The 27312-nt window shown below is 44.7% G+C and overlaps 1 protein-coding gene across 1 annotated transcript; it reads left to right on the top strand.

Annotated features, from left to right (window-relative positions):
- smtnl (smoothelin, like) lies at positions 1 to 27312 on the top strand. The gene is made up of 12 exons (XM_079513750.1): positions 1 to 118; positions 500 to 1725; positions 20952 to 21033; positions 22055 to 22306; positions 22450 to 22515; positions 22641 to 22701; positions 23085 to 23231; positions 23412 to 23535; positions 24722 to 24873; positions 26602 to 26884; positions 26990 to 27136; positions 27169 to 27312. Exons 2-10 carry the CDS (start codon positions 994 to 996, stop codon positions 26726 to 26728), a joined length of 1743 nt encoding a protein of 580 aa, XP_079369876.1. The 5' UTR covers positions 1 to 118; positions 500 to 993; the 3' UTR covers positions 26729 to 26884; positions 26990 to 27136; positions 27169 to 27312.

Genomic DNA, 27312 nt, shown 5'->3' with positions numbered 1-27312 from the left:
CAGCAGGCAGTGCAGAGCGAGCACGCACGCACACACACACACACATACACACACACACACACACACACACATACACACATTCCCACAGGGAGGACCGGACCAGGAGAGCTGAACTGAGGTATGGATTACTGCGATCGTAGGCTACTCAAACATATTGTAGGATACACACACTCAAACTACATTTTAGGCACACATAAGTCACGCAGCTGTGTGTGAGGATTACCTCACTGGTTTGTTTTGTAGCCATTATGAAACATGTGCTGTTCCTTTTTCCTCTCCTACTAAAATATCTTTACAATACATGTTCTCTCTTGGTTGATCTCTCAGTGTAACAGCTTATTAGAAGTGTCTTTCGAACTGGGTTTGGAATCGCTGCTTGTGCTGTTGTCCATGTTCGCTTTCAGATTCCTAAGTCATTCACCAACTCATTGACAAACTGTGAATCCATCAACTCCACTGTACTGGGTAATTAATAACATACCTGTTTTGATTTGTGCAGGATTCTTGACGACCTCGAATGGCTTTTTATGACGGGGTTTGACTGCTGCTCACCAGCCGAAGGTCATGTCACGTCACATACCTGTGTGTGGAGTTGCTTGACTGACATACGATTCAGAGAGAAGACGGGGGAATACCTTCAGAACCAGACCCGTGCCCTTCCCTGACCCTACAGTACATTCGCCTCGGAGTGGACTGACAGCTGTCTGAGGGCACGCAGACCAGACCAGACCATACCAGGCCAGACCACAACAAGGACAGAGATCACAGAGTTGGGAGAGAGCAGACATTTGCTCCCCTTAAACCTTTGCCCATCCTGTTGGCCAACCCCCCTCCAGCTCACACCACACGGAACAACTAACCTGGGTGCAGAATTTGTCCACTGCCCCTCCACTAAGTAACTCACATACTCTGCGTTTAACTCACAGAGACATCCCTGTCCCCAGACTCCCCACACACTGCTCCAGCGAGTCGCCGACCGCCACCACAGGAATAATGGAAGTGGTTTCACTGACTGAGATAGGAGGAGACCTGTCTCCGCCGCACTCACCCACCGCCTCCTCCCCGGAGGGGGAGACGGTGTGCGCGGCCCTGGCCCGTTACGAGAACACTGTCCGGGACGCCATCCGAGAGGTCCACGTGGACGTGAGCTCGTTCAAGCTGGGCATGGAGCGCCGGCTGGAGGAGACGGTGAACCTGAGCGGCCCGCTGGGCTGCGCCGTGGCCCAGCTCCAACAGGAGAACAGGCAGCTCAGGGGGCAGCTGGAGGCTCTGACCCGGCAGGTGGAGCTCCTGGCGGGGATGGCGTGCGACCGCAGCGTACTGCTCAACAACAACAACCACCACTACAGTCCAAATAACTGTAACCACACTTCAAATCACAACAACCATCACAGCGAGGTCCAGCCGAGCCACTTGGACGCAGGGGAGGTCGTTCACGGTAGGGGAGAGGCCCACACGCACAGCCACGACCACAGCCATCTCGACATCCAGAGCCAGCTTCAGTCCCAAGCCCAGATCCAGGGAGGCCAGGGCCAGACGGTCCACAGCCAGCCGCCGAGCCCCTCGTCCCCACCCGCCCACTCTCCGTTATCTCCCCCCTGCTCCGGCAGTCCCACCGCAGGTGTCAAGGTGTCCGCCATGGTATCGGGCACAGCGTCTAGCGGCAGCCCGTCCTCCGCTCGCTTCTCCAGCCGAGCCACCATTGCCGTGTCCAGCAAGGCCAACGTGAGTACTGGGGTGTCTGTAAATTATGGATGGCTTGCAGGTAATCCCATGTGAGATGGACATGTTTATTCAGGGCAGGTTAGCGTATCATGAGCATCACATATCACCTACTGTTCACAGTAAAATCGTCAGTGTTGTTGATTTAACTGAGAATGTACAATACACAGATGGTTTTTACAGCGTGTGTGTAGTGTAGTCTGCATAATAGTAGGAGGCCCCAAGGGGAAGTGTACCGTACAAACATGTAATCTTAATGGTGCGCTCTACACTTTGAGCTGTAATCTATAAAAACACACATGCGTGCACGCACGCACGCACGCACGCACGCACGCACGCATGCATGCACACATATAGCATGTTGCGAGATAGAGCCGAAAAGAGCACTGAGCAGAATATCAGTTTACTAAAGCCCAGCAGATTTGTGGGTGATGTGTCATACCAGGCACTAACCTTCTATCATTGTGGTTGCACAACAGGCCTCCATTAGGATGCTTAAAGATTTATGAAGTACAGTAATGTGAGTAGGAGGCAGGGCTAGTGTGGCAGTGTGGTTTGTGAATCTGTGTCAAATATGTATCAGCATTTTAGAAATGAAGGCTCTGGTTTGTGAGTATGCCCTTCTGAGAGAAGAAGAAACTAACTTGCTGACGAAACTATAATCAACAGCAGTACCCACACCAGGCCCATGCAATGTGCGAGTTCTTATCTATGCTGAATTCCTAGTAAAGGATTTTTTGTCGGACATAAGTCTAACCTGTGACAGGGGACTTAAGGAGTAAGCCTCATGTATCTCATCATCAGTCATTTTCACAGTATGAGGAACACACCTGGTTCCTATTGGACCAGGTCTGGGTTATATATCACAACTCTGGAGGCAGAATAGCTGCTCAGGTTAAATCTGGTGCAGCACTGACCAGACTTCTTACTGTGTCTGGATGTTTTAATGTTATAAAGTACACATTTATACTATTACCTGGGGACACTGGCTCGTGGAAACATATTGCCTCGTTTGTCACACATGGAATGTCCGAGGAGAGGCCTCTTAACTCAGTTCTGCTGTTAAGGTTTAGGAGCTGGTGTTAAGGAGTTTGCTGATCCACATAACAAACTGTTTACATTAGTGTCCTGAGTCTTCTGCTGCCTTCTTGGTATTCACTACGTTGTTGACCATCATTCAACACAATGATGAGTTGAATAAACTTCTTGGCCGTTTTCTCTCCATGATGTCAGGCACATTTGACAGTTGTGGGGTTGTTCTGTCATATCAAAAGTAAATATTTAGAAAGGAGAGAGACTATAGATACCAGCTGAAAACAATCTGGATACTTTCCCTTAGTCTTTGGTCTTTACATCCCTAAAAGATGTTAGGGATGTGTGTGTGTGTGTGTGTGTGTGTGTGTGTGTGTGTGTGTGTGTGTGTGTGTGTGTGTGTGTGTGTGTGTGTGTGTGTGTGTGTGTGTGTGTGTGTGTGTGTGTGTGTGTGTGTGTGTGTGTGTGTGTGTGTGTGTGTGTGGGCAGTGGGCAGTGGGCACACGCATGTGTTCTCTGTTTATGGTTAGGCCGCTGTTGTGGCCAGTCAGTGACATAATGAGCTCACTCATGGAGATGGAACTTGGTTGGTGAATTCTTGTCTGGATGGAGGAAAAGAGATGATTTAATAATGGACTTGTGCACTTGAGCCCCAGCATTCTGGGGTGAACATTAGGCAGAAATAGCAGATCTGCTATTTTTGCAGAAGAGATGTAGACTAGAGGGGGAAAAATAGTCCAACTACAGAGCAAACTCGGATCCAGTTTACTAAGTCTAGAGCAGTCTAATGAACAGAGCCGCGGATCCCTGGGCAACGTCACATGCATGGCTTTTCAACCAGTGGTCCGGGGACCACCAGTGGTCCTTGACAGGGTTCCAGGTGGTCCCCAGCTAAATGATGGAGAGTTGGTCAGTTACCAAGAACTTTAACTCTTGAGAGTGTAGAGAGAAACCAAATTAACCTGTTTCATGAGTTCTATTGTTTAACACCTGCATTACTTAATTTACAAGAAGTCTACAGAATTAGAAATGTAAAATAATTATGTTGCCTGTTATCTCTCCTAATGGTACCAACATCAGCATGTAATTGTGCACTAAATCTTATTCAACAACAACAAAATATTGTCTTGGGCCTGAGAGGCTAAATGTCATCAAATGGTGGTCCCTGGCTCAAATGCAGAATAAACTAGAAAAAGTGCCCTTCTGGGCACAGGTCTCCACCAGGAGGATAGGACTGTGTGAGATGTTTGGCAAAATGTTTAGGATTAATATAAACATGTTTTTGAGGCATTTTGTTCCAAAAATGTGTTTTGCAAAAATCAACCTGTGGCGCTATAACAGGCCAATGTGAAAAGGGTGGGATATATTCCTCAGCCTAGTAAGAACATGTGTGAAAGATTTCACGTAAATTGCATGCTGCGTTCATGATTTGAGGCTTTTGTTCAAAACGGGGCAATCTTGCAAACTGTGAAAGCTAATTATAGCCAATTAGGATGGAATATGAAATATCGGACAGATCCGACTTGAGCACATGACCATAGAGATAGTGTGTAACGATGTGTGAGATTTTTGGACAGAATCTGGAGGAGTAATATCAAAAAATGTGTTTTACAAAAGTCGGCCTCCTGGTGGCGCTATAAAGGCAGATGCGGAAAATGCAGGTCAAAGGTTTGTCCTTGGCCTCTAGGGAGTGTGCATGCAACGTTTCACGCAGATCGGTGCAGTTTTAGGTAAAAAATGTGAAAAGCTGCCTCATGGTGGCGCTATAACAGGCCGTTCTGGAAACTGTGGGGCAGAGGTTCATCGTTGGCATCCAGGGAGTGTGTGTGCAAAGTTTGGCATCAACCGGGTTAACGGTGCCGGAGATTAGCTGGTAACGGACGGACGGAAGGACGGACGGACGGACACACGGACGGAGTGCAAAACATACTCTCTCCCCATGCCTTCGGCCTGGTGGAGACAATAATGGGCTAAAATGAAAAGGGTTGAAAACCACTGGATTAGAGGGACAAAAACAAAGTAGTTTATTATTTCTCGGCATTACAATGTGGCACTGGATTGTGTGACATCATAAGCACCTTGAATGTGACTTCATTTCTCATTCAACAAGTCTCAGGTTCTGGAACATGTTTCAACTTAGTGCATCTGTCTTTATTTAGAGTCAGCGTGAAAAAATCTACTAACAATCTAATACACGACTGGACGTCACAAGCTGTTTATATCAACCAAATCTCCACCTGCTCTTTAAGTATAAGTGCCTCCATTCATCCTTTGATCCGTCCAATATTACGATTAGTTTTTAGGCCATTTGGTGCAGCCTCATCATGTTTTGTTGTGTTGGTTAGCTGAACTTATAGCTGCTTTCTGGAACACACAACGCAAGCATGCACACACACGACCACATAGATCGATAGACATATATCCACATGACCACATCTAGCAGATCATATACATTGTAGTATGTGTGTGTGTGTGTGTGTGTGTGCATGCGTGCGTGCGTGCGTGCGTGCGTGCGTGCGTGCGTGTGTGCACCTGCATGCAAACACAGACACTGACACAAATGTATGCAAACACATGAAAAACATCCTGTACACATGCATGCATACCAGAATGTAGACATGATTACACACAGACAGAGACGCACACACACACACACACACACACACACACACACACACACACACACACACACACACACACACACACACACACACACACACACACACACACACACACACACACACACACACACACACACACACACACACACACACACACACACACACACACACACATACATACACACATTATGCAAATGGCCACTACTCATATAGCACTCATTACCAAAGTATGCGGAGCACCTGAAAGAGGAATGTAATCTTCAGTAAGATCATCAGGTCACTTGTAAACAACACAATGCTGTTCTTGTGTTTGGTGGAGAATCCCCCTGATCCCAGACAAACTCATTTCACATTAATGTTTAAATTAGATCAGATACCATCTACAGGATGTAACGCAAAAGTACTGCTTTGAAGAGAACGTGTGGACGCCTGTCATCGTTGCTGTCAGCCAGAAACTATCCTCCTTTTTAGGGTTTTCTTTTCTTTTTTTGCCTCCTAAAAATGAATCCCCTATTATTTCATACTTTGTTGTATCACAGTGGCACACAAAAGTAGCGGAAATAGTTGATCGACGACAAGCTCAAAACATGATGCCACTGCAATGGATCTTCTGGAAGACAGGTTCCCTTTTTCTCATTTCCTGAAAGGTAATGGTTTTGGACATACAAGGTTTCCATCCTACACAGCAGAAAATGTGTTTGCGAGTGAGTGTACATGAAAATGAATGTTGTGTTATCGTGTGCAGTGTGAACGCTACAGCATGGGTTATGCATGCATGCATGGATGCATGTGCGTATGTGTGGGTTTGTACTTGTGCACGTGCGCGCGCGTGTGTGTGTGTGTGTGTGTGTGTGTGTGTGTGTGTGTGTGTGTGACTGTGTTCTGGGGTTCACTGAGGACGATATAGCTGAATTTGGACAATGGCGTACAGATCAGTTGCATCTGTATGGAAATCCCTGTTCTCTGATGTGACAACCAGTCATCATCTTCACGGGGCTCCCTGCAGCTCAGTAAACCACTGTCATAATCATATACATCAGTGCTTCTCAATGTTGGGTCCTTGAGGGGGTTCCAGGGGGTGCCCTGGAATGCTGCAAAAAGGTTATAATAACAGCTGAGCTACAAGCTAGAAAGAAATCTCAGAAGAAATGTGAAAGAAATAATTTCTGAAACATTTCAACACAAATCTTGTATGAGGGTCCCTGGCACAAAGTCTTTTCAGATGGGGGTTCACAGACAAATGCATATCAATATGGGGGTTCTTGACATGAAAAGGTTTTGAGAAACACTATACATAACGTATACAAGCCCCCCACCCCCCCTGTTTGAGAGAGAGAGAGAGAGAGAGAGAGAGAGGCCGACCAGAGGGAGATGAGAAAGATACAGTTGGAACAGTTGGCCTCGTAAAAGCCACAGTGGGTTGTTCTAACAGGTCCAAATGATACGCCAGCCAGGTGCACGCACACATGCACGTACACAGGCACAGACACTTCCTCAATGGTTATATATCGTCGCTGTCAGATGGAAACCTATGATCTACAAGCTCACAACATGTTGTGAGCTTGTAGAGCTGCTATTTTCACTACTTTTGTGCGACAGTCTGTACAATGAAGTAGGGCAGGGGTTCCCAAACTGTGGTGGGTGCACCCCTTGTGGTGAGTGCACCCCTTGTGGTGGGTGCACCCCTTGTGGTGAGTGCACCCCTTGTGGTGCGCGAGCATGCCATTTTTATTTCCATGTGGGGGTTGTGTCAGCTAGGTCGGGAGGTAACAGGGGGTGCATGGCCAAAAAGGTTTGGGAACCGCTGAAGTAGGGCCTCAATTTACGAAAAAACTAAAAGATGAAATATGGAGATACAAGGTTTCTGCCCGACAGCAGATGTACAGCTCTATAGATGGCAGACTAACAGAATTTCGGCCAAGGACGCCGTCGCCGTATAGGATTATAAATAAAGCTTAAACGTCCCAGCCTTTGATCTTCACTGTGACCTTCCAGGTCCTAAAGGAAGCATCCCACCTGCAGGCTTCATATTATGATCACAGTAAGATTATTGGTGTTCATTTAACCCTGAGAGTGTCAACCCTGAAATATGTATTGTATGTGTACGAGTCACTCACTGTCAGTGTAAAATAAAATAAAACACTGTGTATTATGCAGCAGGAATTATTCAAGATTAGGATTCTTAAAAACTAAGCTGTCTCAACAAAGTCAGTCAGTCAGTCAGTCAGTCAGTCAGTCAGTCAGTCAGTCAGTCAGTCAGTCAGTCAGTCAGTCAGTCTGTCTGTCTGTCTGTCTGTCTGTCTGTCTGTCTGTCTGTCTGTCTGTCTGTCTGTCTGTCTGTCTGTCTGTCTGTCTGTCTGTCTGTCTGTCTGTCTGTCTGTCCAGCGAAACAGACAGACAGACAGACAGACAGACAGGTAGGTAGGTAGGCAGTCTATCTCGCTTTCGTTCTCCGTTGCTCCAACCCGTGTCCGAGAATACTCTTGAACGGACACACGCACGCATGACGCACACACGAACCCATGCACGAACACTGCTGTTGCCAATTACAGCTCCAAAGCTGTGGTCTCAATGGGGCATTGTGTGGACACTCGGCCTCATTTGAAGTACACGGACAGAGGAAGGATTACTGAAGAACCCCAGGAGCCTTCATCCTCTCATCATCCTCCGCTCTCCCTCCGACTCATTCCTCTTTTCTGCACCCCAGCCCTTCACACACCCTCTGCTTCTCGCCTTTTCCTCCTGTCATCTAGTCTCACGGACATCTTAACATCTCTCTCTCTCTCTCTCTCTCTCTCTCTCTCTCTCTCTCTCTCTCTCTCTCTCTCTCTCTCTCTCTACCTCCCTCTCTCTTTTTCCCCTTTTTGGGCCCTGTTCCCTCACTACTCTCACTTTCCTGAGAAAAATGTGAACTAAAATACAACCCTATTTTTCACTTAACCTACTTTAAACCTGGCGTCGCTATTTCGAGCATCAAATCTTAAAAAAACATAAAAATACCATATATGGAAATACAAGGTTGACAGGATGACTCACCCATTTTGTGTCCATCTTACATGCACATTCCTTCGCCACCACTCCTGCATCTCAGCGGACTCCTGGCCTCAGTCTATTAGGCGCAGTAAATTCCTGTGATGCTCTGCGCTTCATTAGGAGATAAACAGAGCAGATAACAGTGGCCAGGTCACAAGGTTATCTAGCTTTTATCTACAGTACCAACTCACAGAAATATCACTTGTCAGACTAGAGCGTAAAACGTTATCTGATGGCATTGAGCTCACCTGTAAAAAAAAATCTCATATCCTTTCCGTACAGCCATAGTGTGCGACAGCTTGACTGTACAAGAACATGATATCCAGGGTAAATAATAGCTAGTCTCTCAAGACAGACTATCAAATTCAAAGAAAAAGAGGGCGCTGTTTTTCCTTTATTTTTTGACGATGGGTTCTCAGATTGGATAATAGCAAACAGGCCACAGCATTTATCTTTTTCTCGGTGCTTAGTTTAATAACAGTCTATGTATAGGCTGATGGATAGATAGATTGCATAGTGAGAGCAATAGTGATCTCATTGTACTGAACCTGGTCCAGACTAAATAGCGATAATAAGACCGCTGGCACATGCAGTATATAGCTAGATGAAGCAATTTACAATGTACAGGTTATGTAACAGGAGAAACAAAGTTATTTGTTCTCTTTAACACACACACACACACACACACACACACACACACACACACACACACACACACACACACACACACACACGGCGAGTGCATACACCAAATGTGGTACTGATTTATTTTATTGATGTTGATAGAGAGATATATTTCCCGGTAATATTACGTGATTAGCTAGCTAGCTAGTGTTACAGTATGGACTATATTTGGTACTAGCGTTTCAGTCACTGATATCGTAAGATAACATCTTTTTGGTTATAATTTCTGAGAGCTTTGCCCCTACTAGGTTGGTACCGGGATCTGACCAGATCTTCTGTGGATGACCTCTTAGAGCTTTGCCCCTACTAGGTTGGTACCGGGATCTGACCAGATCTTCTGTGGATGACCTCTTAGTGCTGTGAACCTCTGGTAGGCAAACAGGAAGCTTCTGTGTGAATAGCTCTGGAGGCCATACAACAGAACACAACTCCCCAAACCTTCAGTGAAAACAAATAAACAGTTCTGTCTCACCGGCTGTCTCTCCAACTTTTATATGGCTGCACCGTCTGACCTCATGTCTGTTCTGTTGTGCTGTTGAGTTTCAGACCATGTGTGTGGTTGAAAGTGAGGATATGACCCCATGCCCTTTGAATGCATCTAAAATAGCTTAGATGATTGTTCAAACACTGGCAGCTTTCAGTTTGTTATTCCAACAGGTGTCACCCATACTTATATATACCACTTAAGCCCTATTTTATACTCTGTCCTTTAGATTTTGTCACACAATGACATGCCCAAAATAGGGACACTGGGTTGAAAGTGGTTAAAAGGTCCAATTCAATACAATAGTACTGTAAGTTATACTTTCTTGTAATCATCCACAACATGGTATGGTATGCACCTATAGGCATGACCTCATAAATGGTATGTTGTTGCGACACACCTCATACTAACTGTAATGAATTATTTACTAAATAATGGTCTTTCCCCTGCTATTTTCTTGTGTATTATGTAGGCTGACAAGTTTCCATTACACTTGACTTTTCAAATTCGTCACTGGATGTTGGAGAGAAGTCAAGTGGAATGGATGGAGAGACCAAAGAGTCACTCTTTGAGGTTTGCACATATTTATATCTGTATGAGAGAGTGGAGACAGAAAGAGAACGCAGATAGAGATAGAGAGAGAGAGAGAGAGAGAGAGAGAGAGAGAGAGAGAGAGGCTGGCCAGTGAATCTAGTGTTGTTTATCTCCATGACAAAGACATTTGACATTTCCACGCCGGCCATGGAGACTCCCTCAGTGCTGCCAGCGCTGTGCCGGCATCTCTCTCACACAATGAAATAAAACTCCTAATCTAGCTCTCAGTGTGTACCCAAACCCTGCTGCCAGTACTCCAGTTGCCCTCACATTCTCCTCGGTCTCCCTCCCTCTCTCTGACCATCTCCTTCAATCTATCCCTCCCTTGTCCCTGCAGCGCTGGTCGCAACCCTCTTTCTCTCCTACCACCTCAGTTCCCTATAGCTCATACCCCCCCCCCCCCCCCCCCCCCCCCTACCTTTCCCCCAAGACCACTTCTGTCAAGCTATATTCCTGGCACAGGCCCCCAGCATGGCTATTAATACAGGCATGAGAGGAGAAGGAGAGAGAGAGAGAGAGAGAGAGAGAGAGAGAGAGAGAGAGAAAGTAAAGAACAGGCAACAGTTGTAGGGAAGTTCAGAGAGGTCAGTGGTCTCATTCTCTGTATGTGTGTGTGTGTGTGTGTGTGTGTGTGTGTGTGTGTGTGTGTGTGTGTGTGTGTGTGTGTGTGTGTGTGTGTGTGTGTGTGTGTGTGTGTGTGTGTGTGTGTGTGTGTGTGTGTGTGTGTGTGTGTGCGTGCGTGCGTGCGTGCGTGCGTGCGTGTGTAGAGGGGTGTTCAGTGAGGTATGTGGCCACTCCCAGGCTACCCCTGGCTCTCTCTAATGACTTCCAGACAATAGGCCCTATTCCCGTCATCATCTCCATGGAACCAAGTTAATAACTAACTGGCCAGTGGGAGAGCTCACCTTGATGCCCCCTCAGACAAATGTAGGTCTGCTGGGTGAGCTTTTAGTCATTGCAAAACCCAAAACCCAACTAAGTACTCAAGGACGGTTAAACTCTAATCGTTTGCAATTGCATCCCTGATCACCTTCTTAACCACTTTAACTTGCTGTGTTTTAAAACAATGTTTTAACCATTTTTGACAAAGAAAATAGTGTTAACAGTGTTGGTTTTTGTAAGTTTGGGAAGTTTTGTGGTGTTTATTTTGTGTTATTTTTTAATTTTAATTTGTGCTGGAGTATGAATCTGTTAGAAATACCTAGTTCATTTGTGTCTTCACACAGCTGAGATCTTAGCGGCGGTGTTTTTGTATTTGCTCCAAATATGGTGTCGTATTCCTACAAGTATTTATCCCACTAGCTAAAAAAGAGGCACTGCATGCCGGAGACCGCAGGCTCTTAAGGCTCCTTCTCCCTCTATCCTTTCCTCTCTTCTCAGTGAAGGTCAGAATCGAGCCTCTCAGGTTAACGCAGCGTTCTGCTGTGTGTGGTTTCCCCTTGTTTTATGTGTTTGTTTATGTGGTTCTGAGGCCTGAGGGGCAAGGCAGAGCCAGGAATAAAGAGGATCCAGGGAATGACGTGGGTACATGGGCCGCTTAGTACGATGGTGGTGGTGGAGAGGATGATGATGTGTTCTCCAGTTGGTGTCTGGTAACTATTGCATGGCTGGGTAAGAAGACCTGATCTCCTGAGGCATGCATGGTGCTGACTGCTGGGAGGGCAGTGATGTGCATGAGATGGATGCTTGGCTCCATCATGCAAACCTCATGCAAACCTCATTTCTGGAGCGTTGGGAGGCGAGTAAGGAGTTATGGCAAGACTTGTCTGTGATTGTACTTGTCAACCTTTAACCTCCCATCATCTGGCCTAAGTTAATACAACTGAACCCCTTGGCCTGCTGTCATCAGCCTCACGTAGTGGAACGTTGGACAGGGAGGCAGTTAGACGAAGAAGAGAATTAAGTACATGTTCCTGGTCCAGACTTCTCATTCTTTTTATTCTTTTGGATGGTCCTATTTATACTGCCTGCAGCGAAAATAGCTGATCTTTTTTTTCTTCCCCTTTTTATTACCTAAAATGGACCACCAGGGTTAAAGTGGTTAAGAGTTGATGCTATTGGCAGCACATTGACCTGTTATAAGAGGCTGTTGTGTTTATGGGGGAGGTAAACACAAAAAGACAATTTACAGTACCTCCCCCCGCTCCCGAGTGACTACCCTGACTCCCGAGGCAGGGAAAGACGGGGGATAAGGGAGATATATAGTCTTATCAAGGCCCAAGAAGACTGCTACTCCTCTAAAAGCTGATAATCCAATCAGAATGTAAATGCCGTTCACATGTTCTCAATCCCACTACAGTGTACACATACCCTAATGTGAGTGAATCCACAAGAGAGCTGCTGCAGCTGGAATGTCTGGGTGTTCTCATGTGCCTCTGTGCACAGTAAAATCTTTAGTGGTAATTTACTGTAAAGAGTTACAAATTGATTAATCTCTCAAGAACAGATTCCGAGCTGCGCCAACAGCAGAATGCTTTGTTTTTTATTATTTTTCCCAGATTGTAAATTGATAAATCAAAACTGAGGATTTTTACTGTGTACACACACAGCAACATCATTCAACTGACACTGTGTAGTGGTATACAATTTCGACACGCTATAACAAAGACTGGAATATTCATCTCTCATGCAGTTGGTCCCTCGCATACAGTTATGTTCAGTACTAACGTGTTCAAAGGAGGGTATGTGTATTTTTCAGTTTTCACCCCCAACTCTCAGTCTAGGCATGTATTTAGTATGATTCCTTATTAGAAAGATTGCAGGCCATGTCAATGTGTTTGAAGACCAGGTGGTTGGAGTGAGTGCTTCCTCCAAAAAGTATCCCCTGTAGAAATCTATGAGGCTGAGCAAATTACAGAGTGTGTGTGTGTGTGTGTGTGTGTGTGTGTGTGTGTGTGTGTGTGTGCGAGCGCTGTGCTCACAAACCTACAAATCATGCAAGTTCATATACAACAACAAATGACTTGACCCTGAAGCTATTCGCCCATTTAAGGTGAGTCACATACAGTTGACTTCATTGACAAGTAATTTTCAATGGAAGCCAGCGATATGAATCTGCATCAAATGATGGGCCTGGCCGACACTTGACAGGCATGACGTGCTACCCAAAAAAGTTGAGCTGGCATTTTTCAGAAATCCAATGACGCAGTGTCATTCAAGTGTTGTTTCACCATTTCCACTCCCCTTCTCTCTCCCCATAATTCCAGTTCTCTTCCGTGAATAGAAGAAAAACTCATTCCTGATGTTGACTAGTTCTCTTTGATGTCTAAACCTACCCGTTTCATTTACGGAGTGAGGCTTGAGCAACGCATGGAACTGCAACAGAGTCCTATTGTGTTATTGTCGTTAGAAAGTGGAGTTTGTAGTGTGACTTATCTTGATTACAATCTGTTTATATCCCCTGTTAGAGTTTTTGTTTTGCAAATTGTATCTGACACCGTGTAAACATCTTGTGTGCAACACTTATAGAGTACACAAATATGAGTTATGCAAAAACAGCTTTGCGACATTAAGGTGTTTTGTGTACCATGATACACACACACACACACACACACACACACACACACACACACACACACACACACACGCACGTATACGCGCACACACACACACACACACACACACACACACACACACACACACACACACACACACACACACACACACACACACACACACACACACACACACACACACATGCGCACACACACACACACACACACACATGCACACGCACGTATACGCACATTCTTGCACTCCAACTGTGCCGAAATTTGAGTGGCAAATACTGGCATGTCCCTCCTACCCCCTGTCAACTCTCTCAACATGCCCCCATTGTTCTAAAGCCTTCCATTCGACCATTGCGCAAAGCCAGCAGGAGCTCAAATGTCACCCCCGCAGAGAGAGAGAGACTGAGAGACGGAGAGGTCGGACAGAGGATGGGATCAAATCAGAGAGTTAAGTATGAATTCCAAGAAAGGCGAAGAAAGAAGTAAGGATGGAAGAAAGACAGGAAGGAACACAGTTAAATCCTCAGTGATCATTTAACTTTAAGAGTGTACAAATGTAACCAAATGGACCGGTTAGAGTCCATTTGGTAGGCTTAGGCTACTCTCTCTGAGTTACACATGGATAAATGAACACTGAGGATTTCACTGTGATGGATAGAAATGCTCCTCCTAACCTCCTTCCCACTCCACTCGATACATACCAACTGTCCAGTCTCCTAGAACCGGCTCATCCTTTATTGAAGTGTCAGTGCTGAGGATGGCTCTGACAGCTTGAACAATGCCTCCTGGCCTTCAATCCAAGCTAACTAACCGTTGGACACCGCAGTAAGCCAGGGCTCTCACACTCTCCTGTTTGAACAGGCAACTCTGTCTGTCTCTCAGGGCACGTCGCCCAGGAGTAAAAGCTCAGGTTGCTGGAGAACTTTCACATTGTTCCTTGAACTCCACAGTGTTGAAGCTGTACTCAGTCTGTAAACATGCACCAACCAATGAACGATAGCAGGAACTCACTTTAGGTGCATTAAGGCTACAGGTTGCATCATGTAAAGCTATACGATATCATTGTATGATGATTTGGCGTTCTATCAATTTTTGGATTGTGCATTGTCTTATTCCGTACAATTCAGCTGGGCTCAGCAGTATAGTAAGACAACCTATGGGCTATGGCATTGGCACTGTGATATATTGACACTAATGAAATACAAACTATAGTGTACCTCAGTCACACTGCCAGTACTGATGCCCTCCTCTCTCCTTGCTGTGAAACCAGGACACCGGGTGTCTCTTTTTGTTGGTACACAGATGTTTGGCTCATCTAACGGCTCATTGACTGAAGAAACTGTCTTACTCCCTCAAGTCGCTCTATTTATTTCCCTGTGCAGACCACAGAATGGGTTTATTGTCAGCTTACAGTGTTAGTGCAGTAAAAGAGAGGGAGTGAAAGAGATCTGACTTTAATGGAAAAGAGAAAAGAGAGGGGCAGTGAGACAGACTAACTCCAGTGGAGAGAGAGAGAGAGAGAGAGAGAGAGATAGAATGCTGCCAAACAGGATAGCTGGTCAGTAAAGCTTCAGAGAGGTCAAATCACGCAGGGGTCACATAAGAATTACTTTGTATCATTCTTGTTCTCCCATTGCTACTGTTTTGTTTACTTTGGAAGGTCTGTTTTGTTTTTACAACCTGGGCCGGATATTCCTAGTCGTTGCATCACATGATCAGTTATGATCAAATACTGTCCTATCTTTTGGTGTTGAGCTGCAGCTCTCTGCTGTGTTTTAACCTCTTTATATGGTTTGTCTTGCTTAGCCCCATCAGATATGCTTCACAGAATGGTTCAACATGTTGAAAGTTGAAACTCAACGTTTAAAGTGGCACATCTTTGAACAAAACCATTTAGCATGATGGAAATAAGGTTAGAATAGTGCCAAGGTTGAAAAAGTAAATTGCACATAATAATAACTGTTTCCCTCTCTGTCTTACTGAGGGCTTTTCCACATTTTCTAGTCTGTGTCCTCCAAATATTTTATAGTTTCCCTGCGATGATGCAATGACGCACATTCAGAGACTGGGGGATTTGTTGTTCCTGGAAAAAGAGAGGGGAGCTTTTGTCTGCTTGAACGTTACTAAATTATGATGCACCGTGCGTGCGTGTGCATGCGTGTGTGCATGCGTGCATGTGTGCGCGCATTATTAGGAAATGGAAAAAAGAATTCAACTGGATCCAATGTAATGATTATTTAGTCACAAACTCATACTTTTCACATAAGCCCACAGTCAGACTGAACCACTTTCAACCTTATTTTTGGCTTGTTTGCTGTAATAACGTATAAAGTATAACATACTGTAAGCCAGGGTATTCATTTATGGAAAAATCACACCCGTGTGAACTGAGTGGTGTAAGGTCTTATATAGACTGATCAGCTGTGGTCTGACGTAATGTCTGACGTAATGAAATCACACCCGTGTGAACTGGGTGACCATAGCAACCATGCTCATTTTTTGGTACAAACAGACAGACACGTAAACTAACAAAGCCAGTTGTAGGAGTGGTTTACACCACTCAAAAACAGTAAATATGGACAGATACAATTAAGGTTTCTGCCCGACTGACAATATGCAGCTGGTCAAGGCTAAAAACAGCTGAGCCATGTATCCTCTCTCTTCTAACACAGTCTGGTTGACTTTATGGAGAACAATGAGGATTAAGCAAGGTATAAACACAGCTTGATTTGTAGTAATGTGTTACAGCATTCCATCACGTATTCTTTGTATGGCATCTTGATTCAGTGAATATACTTTTGGCCAGTTCAATATCAGTAGGCAGCGCGCACGTCAACACACAACTTGTCACACACGTGTGTGGCTGACGCACGCACGCGTGTAAAAGAATCAGGGGGCGTGCAGATACCGTATGTGTTCTCAGACAAGACATTGTTTGGCACTAGAGGTGCCATGTAACTGATAAGCTGTGTGTTCTGCCAGGGGAATTAGATCTCAGCATGGAGTTTGAAACCTCAGTCGCCCCAGTCTCATGTTTCCCTATCTGACCTATGATGGACTTTAGATGATCTGTGCCGCTAAGCTGTCGGAAGCTTTGTGGTTTAGAGATGGCGGATTTGGTGATTGCCGCGGTTAACCGCAGTTTAGGGTGGATTTGGGTCATTAAAATATATTATAAATTAATATTGGATAAACCACGGGTGAAATAATGCGGGAAATAAATTAATGGCATCCATCCATAGGCTTATTATAGCTTTTAAAGCGCACAAAATCTTGGAATCAAAATGAATAATTACTTGCGCAAGCAGGGCACGGAAGTAATGTGGTCGGCTGCGTAGGTATGGTATGTAAGCCTGTCCTCGGTGGTCCCTAATTGGCTGTTGATGGTGACGTAATTACTTGCGCAAGCAGAGCGCACAAGTACTGTAATCGGCTGTGTATGTCGGTGTTCGTCGGCCAATGGGGGACCACCATTCTTGATGACGTAACTAAGGTACGAGGGTAAGAATGGTGGTCCCTTATTGGTTGTTGATGGTAACGTAACTTAGGTAGGCCTACATTTCAGGGTTGGTATAAGGTCAATAACGGGTCTAAAGGATTTAGAACAGCAGTTGTAATAGACATTAGTTAGTAGTAGTACATGCGCGCTCTGCTTGCGCACAAGTAGGCCATACATGGCCTACTTGTGTGCAAGGCGCAAGTTGGCACCTCGACAGAGTGCATTTCTCGTTAATTCATAACGGATAACGGGCAGATTATAAATATGCACACGCGGATTCAGGTGACAAAAAAGCTCATCCGCATCATTGTGGTTGTCTCCCTGCCCCAGTGGGACAGTCAGCTGTTTCCACCTGGTACCACAGCACCTCAAAGGCCCTTAAAACTAGGCTCCAGACTTCCCAAAACAAACTGGTCAGGCTCCTACTTGGCCTCACCCCCCGAACCCACTTCACCCCTGCCCACTTTGACAGACTGGAATGGCTTAGGGTCGACGACAGAGTACAGCATCTTGCAATGGGTCTGGTCCACAAGATTCGATACTCCACCAAGATACCCATGTACCTGTCTAGATACTTCCTTAATGTTAACGAAGTCCACACCCACAACACCAGAGGGAGTGCAACGAACCATGTACAACCCAGATTCGGCACAAACAAGGGACTAAATTATTTTCGCTGCTATGCCACCAAAATGTGGAACGCCCTACCAACAGTCATTAAGACATGCAAATCCCTTGACTCCTTCAAAACCGCTCTCAAAGGGCACCTACGGACAGCTGCAATTCCAAACTGGCCCCCGTAAAAATCTGAATCCCCCACCGCACCCCCCCCCCTTTTTTTCCCCTCACTGTATATGTCTCTTTTCCCTTTTTACCTCTATGATGAATTCCTGTTCTGTTAAAAAATTGGGATGCCAGGGTTAATGTTAAATTAAACTTTTTGCCTTTATTGATAGGGTACAGTAACTAGACAGGAAAGGGGGAGAGAGATGGGGAGTGACACGCGGCAAAGGCCGTCGGGCTCGGGAGTCGAGCCTGCGGCACGCCGTCCGGCTGACTTTTGGCAGCCTAGGTGCCCAGACGGTTGAGCTAACCGTCCGGGCCAGTTAATGTTAAATTAAACGTATTTACACAGTGCAGGTGTGATAAACAACATCGCAGGTGAGTATTTTGCATAAAAACTATTAATTATCATTATGTGTGGATGTACACATTTACACATGACACAAACAGTTTGAAAAAAATAAACTTCCAAGTAAATTAATCTCATTAAAATAATGGTCCCTCTGTGTGACCTTAACATTCCAGATGTAGCTGTGAATACAGTATGCAACAGCCTTCCCCATGGTTCTCCTAACCCTCTTCTGACATGATAATGTCCGCAATAATTCCCCCACTCTTTCCCTTAACAACCCCCCAGTTATGTGCAGCCCCTTTATGAAGTAATACAGCCCTCCTGTCTCTGTACTCCCCACTTACATTCCTATACGATGAACACAGCTGGTATAGCCCTAGCCTGATTTATAGGCCAACTTAGATGCGTCATGTGTGTGAGCTTGTAGATTGGCTATTTTCCATACACAACACTGTGTTCAGTTAAATATAAATCAGGGTTATCATGATTTGTTTTTTAGTTTATTCATTGCCAATTCCAATTGCCAATTTGCCAATTTGTATACGGTTACGGTAGTCCCTGTCACTGCCATCACCTACTGTTTGTTCTGGGGAGGGTGTGTGGGAAACCATGCCTCTCCTCCATGCCGCTCGTCTACATACAGTATGATGTAAATTCTCCATTCATTGTCAATGGCATTTAATGTTTGTGTTAGGACAAACATCTACTGTACACTATAGCTGAATATAGGAGGGGCCCTAAAAAAACCACTCCTACAACTGGCTTTTGTGTGCAGAAAAAAATGAGCATGGTTGCTATGTTCAAAATAATTTCTGACGTAATTAAATCACACCCGGGTGAACTGGATGACCGTAGCAACCATGGTCATTTTCTCTGCACAGAAAAAGCCAGTTGTGAAATCACATCCGGGTGTGATTTCATTACGTCAGATCAGAGCTGATCAGGCTACATAATACCTTACCTTATTTCATTACGTCAGACATTACGTCAGACCACAGCTGATCATGCTATATAAAACCTTACACCACTCAGTTCACACGGGTGTGATTTTTATATATATATCACACCCATGTGACGTTAGGGGAGCTCTTATCATCATACGTCATCATACATCACATTCCATGCTCAACCAATCAAATCATCACAAATGTCATTCCGGCCAATCACAATTTGCGTCTTCACTTTTCTGTCCTCACTTTTGGCTTCAATGTTTGTGCTTACACAGACAACAAAAGCTGGTGTGAAAAAAATCACACCAGTGTGAAGTGAGGGGCGATCTTATCATCTCATTCCGGCCAATCAGAATTTAGTTTAGAGTTTGTTTGTGTCCTGTCCATTCATTGTCAATGTGATTTAATGTTTGTGTAGGACAAAGTTTGTGTTAGCACATACACATACACATACACCAAAAGCTGGACATAGGAGGGGCTATTGCCCCTCAAAAATCTGAAATAGCATACGTACAAGTGATGCGATGTATATCTTCTATTTTTAAATAGCCACAATAACAAATTTGGCTGGGGACTTCAATTCAGAAGCCCTCCATGGACCCCTGGGGGTCCTCGGACCCCACTTTGAGAACCACTGCATTAGGGTGGCAAGAGAGTAGATCACACTTGAAGGCTAATCTGTGTTTCTTCAAAGGCCAAAACTAAACACACCTCCTTTGCAATGATGTTGTTGACCTTGAGAAACCCTGTCCGTTTGTATGGCTATTAGCGTTGCACCATGGGCCTCATGGGCAATCTATTGTACATATGTCTATGAAAAGGTTTTGGGTACATCAACACTTTGCCACTAACGTCTAATCTACAACCCTCTAGGCCATGAGGGTGTCACGTGGATGGAGAGGGATTGACCCACAACCTATTTGTGCCTAAGTGTTAGAGATAGGAGCCTTCATGGTGTGATTTTAGGAATGGATGTCTGTTTGCTATGACATGCGGCTGGTTGTGGAGAGAATGGAGGAAAGAATGTCATTGCTGCTCAGTGTTTACGCTGGCGAGATTGTCAGGAAATAGTTAGGGTCACACATACTGTAGATACACTATTCCCATAACATGTACTTGATGTGCTGATGAAGTTGACATTATAACTCGATCTCCTGCTATTTTGTCATCTGGCTCAAGTGCCACCCATCACTGATTGTGAGTGTGTGTGAGACAGAACTGTCAGATAAAAAGCTTCTCTGGCCTTATCAGAGGAGGAGACAGACACACAGCCCAGACCTCTGGTGTCGATAACACCCACTAGGCTGTCGACTGCTTTACCGATATGGTATGGAGTCGTGCAACTGAGTAATGCTGATTTGTTAGTTTGCATGTTTGGTTCTGTTCATTTGAAGTAGGGTCAAACATTCACATGTTGGAGGAGAGAGTCAGATTCGCTGATTGAAAAGTGTACCGATCCACCGATGACTCAGAGCGAGGCAGACATCTGGGTTCGTTTTTCATGACCAAAACCAAAGCAACATGATGGTCGATCCCTTTGTCTTTGCTCCAAACATAACATATTAGTACATATTATGGCTCCGCAAATAACTTGCTGCCTTCCCAAGAGGAAAATAATCAATGTGTAGTAGTATGTACTAGTCGTTCTGCCTGGTGTGATCTTGTGTGTCTGTGTGTTTGTGTTCCAGAGCATTGAACGAGAGGAGCCAACAGAAGTGGACCCGGTTCCAGCACATTCTGCAGTGGAGAATGGACACTCTACCATCACAGGTAATCATCCAACTGTCTCACCCAGCAGCATGAATTCATCCCTAGCATTTACACACTGAATACAAATTTATTTTGGACTCAATTTAACCACTCAATGCTGGTGATCAGCCATTTTCGTTGTGTGACAGTGTTGTCACACAACGAAAATGGCTGATCACGATCAGGCATACATGTATACATTTGCACATGCCATTGCCTCAGGTATTTTATGGGGATGCCAGGGTAGGTAAAGTTTAGGTTTGAATCCGATTCCCTAATGCAGTGAGTAATGCTCTCCGCTCTTTCAACAACTACCTTGCCTTGGTCAGGGCAGGGCAGTTGACACAAACCACTCCAGTGGATATTGTATGTGTTCTGGAAAGCTTCCATATGTCAATAGATGTATCTCTCCCAGATAACTAAAGGTTAGAAAAAGAGGGACACCCCTTTAGGCCACCCTTTAGGCCACCCTTTAGGCCAACCTTTAGGCCACCCTTTAGGCCAACCTTTGGGCCACCCTTTAGGCCAACATTTAGGCCACCCTTTAGGCCAACATTTAGGCCACCCTTTAGGCCACCCTTTAGGCCAACATTTAGGCCACCCTTTAGGGCAACCTTTAGGCCAACATTTAGGCCACCCTTTAGGCCACCCTTTAGGCCAACATTTAGGCCACCCTTTAGGCCAACCTTTAGGCCACCCTTTAGGCCAACCTTTAGGCCACCCTTTAGGCCACCCTTTAGGCCAACATTTAGGCCACCCTTTAGGCCAACATTTAGGCCACCCTTTAGGCCAACCTTTAGGCCACCCTTTAGGCCAACCTTTAGGCCACCCTTTAGGCCAACATTTAGGCCACCCTTTAGGCCACCCTTTAGGCCAACATTTAGGCCACCCTTTAGGCCAACCTTTAGGCCACCCTTTAGGGCAACCTTTAGGCCACTCTTTAGGCCAAAACTCGGGAAACTCTGGTTCGGCAGAGAATGTGTTTAATCATCACTTGGCAGATGTAAAACATACTCTCCCCTTTATCTCTTTTGTCAATTAGAAAATTCAACATTGGTACATGGGAAGATCTCGCCACCCAATGACATCCCACATGAGCACACAGCTCCAATGGCAAAGCGGATGCTACACCTCCCTATCACTGCTACAACCAAGACAGCTGAAATGGGCCCTGACTCACCTAGCAGCCCTACTGGCTCCCAGGTCTCACCTGTCACAGAGGCATCGCCTCCCAGCCAGTCAACTGCTAACAACAACGAGCCTCAACCAATAGGAGACAGTCCTAATCAGCCAGGTGAATTTTATAATTCGCTCACACACACAATAATGTAAAAGTCCTTTTCTACCTTTTAAAATATTAAACTGTATTACAGATCATATAGAATGCCCCTCACTTTGAATCTTGTTTTCTTTTGGTTTGTCTTCGTCATTGTTAAGGGTCTTCTATGAAGTCATGGACTCCAACTCCAGCAGTCAGGACTCTGGGAACCCCCAGAATGCAAGGCAAGTCTTACATTTGGGTTGCATTGACCATTGACCATTGACCATGTACAGAATGGACTTTCTTTTTTGGGGTATGCCAAAATGGATGTCGTGTTTTTGAATGTTGTGCCTTTTGTCTTTTGCAGACAAAGCCTTTTCTGCACCTCCTAAGTCTGTGACCTACTCTGGGCTTCCCCAGCATGATAGGTGAGTGGGGCTTGGCCTTTAGTACCTAACTTGTGCTACAGTAGAATCACTACCAAGACGGTCATAACGTCTGTCTTTAGCAGAACATCTAGGGCAGTTATGCATTATGATTAGCAAAACACTAAGTTGGTGCTGGACCAAAGAACTCGTGCACTATGAGGTCACAAAAATGCATATCATTTAACAGATAATAAATAACAAATTGACATACTACCAAAACACTGAAAGAAGGTTTATCATGCACACATGAATAACTATACTAATTAACTGGTTACACACATCATGAAGTTCTATTGGACTAAAGAGAGTCTATTTAGGCCAAATTGACAGTGTCAGTCCAATTTTCCTGTTCACATAGTGTGATCTCTCTTCCCATCCTGCAGGGTCAGTGATATCAGCAGTGATGCATACTCTGGGCGGGGAGTGGAGAGGAGGCGGGAGCTGGTGAGGTCACAGACACTGCCACGTAACATTGGTGCGCAGGCCCGTCGATTAGTTTTTGAAAAACTGGACTCCGAAGCCAGTCAAAGGTACATTATAACATCAAGTGCAACATTCAGCAAACTTGAGCAAAGCATAGATGTAATAGCAATACAAATGTACTTTTTGAATGACAGAAAGAAAACATGGATCTCAATTATGTACTGTGTATTACATAATGCACTGCAAGCAATCATTGTCTCCTTGTCCTACACTCTTGTTCTGTGCAGCCGTCCTAAGCCAGAGGACTCTAAGCCCAAACTGAAGCGTTCTCAGAGTTTTGGAGTATCCAGTGCGAGCAGCATCAAACAGATACTTCTTGAATGGTGTCGTTCCAAGACCATTGGATACCAGGTAATAATATATTTATTACCTTGTGTGTGTGTGTGTGTGTGTGTGAGGTTTGCATTCCTCTGCCTGCCTGCTTGCTTGCTGCTGCTGTATCAGCGTGCCGCTGTATACAAACCTGCTGCTCACCCACCTCCACCCCAGCTACCACCTGTCGTTTTGGATCTACTGTTTAGGTACGGGGGATTCGGAGTCCCTATGGTCGGGACTGATGCGCTTGATCTGAGTACCTAAAAAGCAGATCCAATACATCGCCAAACCATAATAAATATACTGTATTGCTCATCTTATATTCAATAAATATATATTACATCCATCCTTGAGTTGTCCTGACAAGAACTAAGGACAAGTTGAGCAGAGTTAAACCCTAGCTGGACCGTGATTGGACTCTTAGTTACCTTTTTTCTTGGTACCACAGAGTGTGGGGATTAACACTGCCTGTTTGCCTGTTACAGCTGCTTGTGGCAGTCAGAACAGAACATGTGTCCTTCGTTATACTCACCCCTGTCAAACACACTTACACACATGAGAAAGAGATGGAGACAGAGAGAGAGAGAGACAGACAGAGAGAGATCATCTGAGACTGGAGAGGTTGCATTTCATTACAGAAGAAACTGAGGGCTACTTCAGGACTGACTCTGAATGACATAACTCTGAAAACATGGAACAGACTGAGAGCAAAAACATGAGAAGCAAAGAGAAGACAGAATAGGGAAAAACAGGATCAAAGAGGAGGAGAAAAGCGCAAAGGCGGTACGGGAATAGAGAGTATTTGGTTTGGAACAGACTCATCTTGTCTATTTCTCTCATAGTGACATTGTCCTGCATCAGATCATGTGGCCCTATCCAAATCAGATTCTCCAATACCCTCTTCTGTTTTTAGGTTTTTTTTCACTCAGAGGAGAGCAGTTTTGTCCATTACAATTATGAGAAAGACACTGAGTAATTTTCTTCTTAACACACTTACTGGGTTTCTTTTTGCATACTGAGCCGTTAATAAACACACACACACACACACACACACACACACACACACACACACACACACACACACACACACACACACACACACACACACACACACACACACACACACACACACACACACACACACACACACACACACACACACACTACTGTCTCATCTCTAACCTCCTATGCACATGTCTCCCCTCTGTTTGTGTGTCTGCAGAACATAGACATCCAGAACTTCTCGTCCAGTTGGAATGATGGCATGGCTTTCTGCGCTCTGGTCCACTCCTTCTTCCCCACCGAATTTGACTACAACTCCCTGGCCTCCGCCAACCGCAAGCACAACTTTGAACAGGCTTTTAGTACTGCAGAGTAAGTGGCAGTGATACTGTATTTCCTGTTATGTACAGTTGGAGGCCATCGATATTGTCCTTTTCTTTTTGCTGAGGTTTGTGTGATCTGCGCAAAAGGACAGTTAACCCATTTTGGGCGGGAACCCCTTTTGGTGTTTTAAACATTATGTTATAATTTAGCTATTAAAAAATAGCAGATCTACAAGCTCATAGCGTGCCACCGAGTGGCGCGCTACGAGCTTGTAGGTCTGCTATTTTTGAAAAATCGTGAAAATGTGGAAGGATTTTTTCAGGATTTAGAAGGATTTTTAAAAGTTTTGAGGTCAGGCCTAAATGGGTCAAATGATAAGGGACAATATCGGTGGCACCCAACTGTATGTACCAACACAATGGCCACCTGCACGGCAGTAGTTTAAACCCAAGTCAAGTGTGTGTAAATGGAACCATTTGTTGACTCTCCGGGTTAGATTAACACTCAGAATTAATTGTACAGTTTATGTAGGCCTATAACAGATTATTTTAAAGACCCACATGAAAGGTTGCATTTGGTTGATCTCAAATAACTGTGGAAATTTTGCCACGCTGTGAAATCCTGAATGTTCATTGATCTCTGAGCATGTAAAATGAAACACAGTACACGACTACACACAACTGCAGGCAAATTACATTCATTTTAATAATAATGGAATCAGAGAGGTATTTTCTCCATGCAAACCATGCCGTGGCTATGTGCAGGACTAAATTAGATGACAGACCTACCATTGTAGCCCTGCTACAATCTGTAATGTACTGCGATCCAGGTCTGACATACTAATGAATGATGCCTCTCCAAAGAGTACTCTCTCTCTCTCTCTCTCTCTCTCTCTGTGTGTCTGTCTGTCCGTCTCTCTCCACATCCACATCTCTGTGCACATTCCTTTTACCTGACCACATGGTGTTGAAAACACCATGGTTGCTAAACAGAGTGTTGCTGTTCTCTCAACTTCTCTGAGTGGACAGACAGGCATGATTGATTTTTTTAAAGGTCTAACCCCCTTTTTTGGATGTCACAAGAGTCTTTAAACCTGGGGTGTGATCTGTGTGTAAAAACATGGAGCCTCTCTTTTAACACCCAGACCAAAATGAAACACATGAACGTACTCAGGCGTGCACACGCACGCACACACACACACACACACACACACACACACACACACACACACACACACACACACACACACACACACACACACACACACACACACAGCTGGAAAGTGGAAACACAATCACACATAGATTCATGAACATAAACCAGATCATAAAATAATTCACACAGTGAATCTACCATTCATCATGTGTGAAGCAGTTTCACAACTTACACCTTGATGGCATCAGACATGAGTCTCTAGTAGTTGATGTCTCATTTCTCTGAGAGAAAGAGACTTTAAACGTAGACTTAGACTTGAATTTAGAAAACTTGCATGTCCTTGTCCTCTCTCTGCAATTTGTGGTAGGCCTACAGCACAGTACACTCTCTCTTGTCGTTAGAGACATAGTTCTGTTCAGAAATATAGATATATTATTTTCATTATTTTTCAACCTAACAGAGAAGTGTTATTCAATTGTAGGGCAACTCAAGATTACTGTTGCAGACACTTTTCATATTGTTAGCAGAATCACCAGTAATAAATCAATTACATTCATAATAATGACTTAATTAACGACTTATCTTCTCTGACCTAGTTTTTATTTCTCCACATGGCTTCAGGGTGAAGGCAAGCTGTGACCGGCTGATTGAAGTGGAAGACATGATGATTATGGGTCGTAAACCAGACCCCATGTGTGTCTTCACGTACGTACAGTCGCTCTACAACCACCTGCGCAAGTTTGAGTGAAGAGCCAGCATGGCAACAGAACAACTGAAGCAAAACAAAACATGATCTCAACTTCGCAATACTGTATTGTCATCGTTGGCAAGCTTTTAATTAAGACTTGAATTTTGCAACTCTGTGTGCCTTCTTCCTCGTTACAGTATTTACTTGCAGCAGTAGGTCTTTCTTAACCTGACTCCGCCAGATGGGGCAGCAGAGAGTACACTGGGTTCAGGGGGGAAACCAGTGTACTCTCTGCTGCCCCATCTGGCGGAGTCAGGTTAGGTCTTTCTCTGCCCAACTTTGTCCTGAGTTCAGGGCAGGCATATGACTGGTGATGAGGCATTGCACTCTGACAGGTCTAGTGTGCCTCCTAGTGGCATAAAAGTAATATGACGCCATATGCTGTAGCAGCAAATATGCCCCTGAGATGTATTCATCATGAGTAGTGCTTACTTACAAAGTTACACATCTGTTCACAGAAGCACAATGGACATATTTCACAGGTAGAAATTGAGAATGCTGTGTATGTGTGTTTATATATCTTAGCTGTTAATGTGCATTCATGAAGAAGATTATTTTACACTTAGTATGTGGGAGTTGGATTG

Source organism: Electrona antarctica, assembly GCF_951216825.1.
Source record: "Electrona antarctica genome assembly, chromosome: 11".
NCBI classification, from domain to species: Eukaryota; Metazoa; Chordata; class Actinopteri; order Myctophiformes; family Myctophidae; genus Electrona; species Electrona antarctica.
The sequence above is the reverse complement of the archived record's forward strand: the minus strand, read 5'-3'. Positions and strand labels throughout refer to the sequence as shown.